The sequence below is a fragment of the Mus pahari genome, chromosome 3 (assembly GCF_900095145.1).
Source record: "Mus pahari chromosome 3, PAHARI_EIJ_v1.1, whole genome shotgun sequence".
Taxonomy (NCBI): Eukaryota; Metazoa; Chordata; class Mammalia; order Rodentia; family Muridae; genus Mus; species Mus pahari.
The window spans coordinates 146,395,818-146,399,026 of NC_034592.1; the positions used below are offsets into that span (position 1 = coordinate 146,395,818).

Genomic DNA, 3,209 nt, shown 5'->3' on the forward strand with positions numbered 1-3,209 from the left:
TCTCTCTCTCTCTCTCTCTCACACACACACACACACACACACAAAAGGATTCTTTTGTTTTTGACACTGTAAGATTTAGAATACCTGTGTGTGAGCAAGGGGAAGGAGAACAATTGTTAAGATATCAGAGCAGTTATTAGATCTCTGAACAGTTGTTAGATTTCTAGTTGCTGTACTCCATGTAGACATGCTCTGTGTTTGGATAAGTAAAGTCATTTTACCAAGCAAATGTAGGTATTTGTATTGAAGTGTCATCTTTATTTTACCTGATTTTTTTTTTTTTTTAAACTAGGCAATATTCATGATTCCTACAAACCCTCCTCCCACATTCCGTAAGCCAGAGCTGTGGTCAGACAACTTCATGGATTTTGTGAAGCAGTGTCTGGTAAAAAGCCCGGAGCAGAGAGCCACAGCCACTCAGCTCCTACAGGTATACGCCACTGCGTCTCCACGCCGCTCACACTGCTGAGTCGCTTGCTTGGAGAAGTAATGAGCAATAAGACAGTCTGTGCTGTGAGAGAGGTTTAAAGCTGGTGAGATGGAAGGCCATAGAAAATCCTTAACTTGGAAAACAGAGCAGTAATGGAAGGAAGTGCATCACCCGTGAGTTTGGACTGAAGAGCAGTAAGAAGCTCAGGAACACTTCTCTCATCAGGCAGAGGAGTGGGTGGGAGTAGCTCCAGACCAGTGTCAAGCGGTGTGTGCATGTCTGGTAAGACTGGGAAGAAATGGTCTTAGTGCAAGTGCAGAGAACAAGGTGATGAGCATGCTTGCTAACGGCCTTACTCTTCTGAGTGGATTGTCTAATGCGCCTGGAGGAAAGGATGCCAGAGGCTTATGGAGGAGTCTTCTGCTCTGCAGTTGCTCCACTGCTGAGGCTCCCTTTCTGTCTGAGAGTACTTTCCAAGGCTTGGCAGCATTTACCCTGATGCCGATGGGGGCAGGGATGTACTGTCCCTGCAAGGAGGAAACATGGGTGCTGTCAGAATGAGTCTGGATATATAGGTAACTCCAGCAAAGATTCCTATATTTAACTACCAGGGATTGCTGTTGCTTCACCAAGACAGGAGGACATAAGATGGGGCGGGTAAGATATCTTGGAGGGTAAAGGTGCCCGCCTCAGGCCTGCAACCTGAATTCAGACACTGGGACTGAGGTAGTGGAGATGGACTCTCTCAGTAAAATAAAGACAAAAGAACCTCTAGATGAGACGGAGAGAAATGACACAGGTCCAGATGGTCATCTGTCTTCTTAGAGTCCTGAAGTAAGTGTGGCTTTGTGCCCCAGGTTTGAAGAGAAAAATTAGACCCACTGATTTATATGACAGTTACTGCCAGATTTTTACTATGTGCCATGTATTATTTTAAAGTAAAAATTGTGGCCAGGCAGTGGTGACAGTGCATGCCTTTAATCCCAGCACTCAGGAGGCAGGTGGATCTCCAAGTTCAAGGCCAGCCTGGTCTGCAGAGCGAGTTCCAGGACAGCCAGGGCTACACAGAGAAACCCTGTGTCCAGAAACCAAAGCAAACCGTGTCCATTGTTCTCCACTTTGTTATTTAAGCACCCGTTTGTTAAGAGTGCCAAAGGAGTGTCAATATTGCGAGACTTAATTAACGAAGCCATGGATGTGAAACTGAAGCGCCAGGAAGCCCAGCAGCGGGAAGTGGACCAGGATGACGAGGAGAACTCAGTGAGTGGTGGCTCTGTGCTGGGTCAGGGGTATGTACCTCTTAGGTCTCGCTTGCCACAGAGGCCATCTGAGTAGCTGGTATAGTCAGCTCTTTGTCTCACGCAGATGGATCTCATTCAGTGCTGCTGGGCTCTGCTGCTGGGTCTCATTCAGTGCTGCTGACTCCGATGCTGGAGCCGTGCTTGCTCTTTGCTCAGTGTTTCCTGAAAACACATCTTGTTATTTGCCCTGTATCATTTATCCAGTTTACCTATTTATGAAAGAGATAGTGAGAGAGACAGAGACAGAGACATCCCCTAGTTTGGAGACTTTGTTTATCCAAGCTCTTCTAAAATTCTCATACTGTATTCTGGAGTCACGTACAACGTTGAGATCCCAAGGGTGCTTTTGGCCAGATCTGTGCTGGAAGTCAAGTGAGAAGGGAGAACGAGGAAGCTCCTTTAGATGAGATATGCAGATGTCATATGGGTCACTTTGTGATCATCTCTGGTTAAACAAGTGCTTTTCAGCTTCTAAGGTGCAAATACAGCCTACAGAGGTGTCTGATCCAGGTCTGTTTGCACCAAGAGTAACAGTAATTCAGAAAATTCAAAGTCTTGATTACATTAGCTCCAGTTTGAGATTCTGCTCCTTCACAGGAGGAAGATGAAATGGATTCTGGCACGATGGTTCGAGCTGCCGGTGATGAGATGGGCACTGTCCGAGTAGCCAGCACAATGAGCGGAGGAGCCAATACTATGATTGAGCACGGTGACACGTTGCCGTCCCAGCTGGGCACCATGGTGATCAACACGGAGGACGAGGAAGAGGAAGGAACCATGAAAAGTAAGGCTCTGACGAGATACTAACTGATCCAGTGACGGGGTCTCACAGCCCCTGCTGTCTGAATTGTGGGTTTGCTGTTGTGTTGTCCTAGCTGTGTTCCTCAGAGGAAGAGAGACGCTCAGTAGGAGCTTTGGTTGGAGGGCTGTGAGGAGCAGGAGGCAGAGGAGAAAGAAAGCTGGCAGTAGGCTGTGGGAGGGAGTTTGCTTCGTCTGAATGCTCTCACTGGAGGGTTCTCCTGGAGCAGGGCGTATTCTCTGTTGGGATACAGATCTTCAGTTCATTTTCACGATAGTGTCTGTTTAGTCAAAGCTCACTGACAGCCAGTCAGAGATAATCGAGCAGATGTAAAAGTTCTGTTAAGTCTTCAGAAAATCTCTTCTTTTTCCTCTCCCTCTTTCCTTGTCTTCCCTCCCTGTTTTTCTTCCCTCTCCTTTCCTTCCTCCTTTCACTCTCTCGAGGCTGTTTTGTGAGGCTAGTGGAGGGAGGGACTGGTTTCTAAGGGAAGTAGTTGGGTGGGTCTCTTGCTTGATAGATTACTTTATCTGATCACTTCCTCCTCTGTATGTGTCTCTTTCTGTAATGTAGCTGACTTACAGGGGAGTTCTGCTTTCTATAGAGTAGCTGACTTACAGGGAGCTCTGCTTTCTGTAGAGTAGCTGACTTTCAGGGGAGCTCTGCTTTCTGTAGAGTAGCT

The 3,209-nt window shown here is 47.1% G+C and overlaps 1 protein-coding gene across 2 annotated transcripts in view; it reads left to right on the top strand.

Annotated features, from left to right (window-relative positions):
- The window catches only part of Stk4 (serine/threonine kinase 4), an 81,701-nt gene that overhangs the window by 26,057 nt on the left and 52,435 nt on the right, over positions 1 to 3,209 (top strand). For both annotated transcript variants that reach the window (XM_021193884.2, XM_029536654.1), the window contains 3 exons: positions 293 to 430; positions 1,562 to 1,690; positions 2,329 to 2,515. In XM_021193884.2, coding sequence (XP_021049543.1) covers positions 293 to 430; positions 1,562 to 1,690; positions 2,329 to 2,515 — 454 coding nt within the window. The remainder of the gene's footprint in view (positions 1 to 292; positions 431 to 1,561; positions 1,691 to 2,328; positions 2,516 to 3,209) is intronic.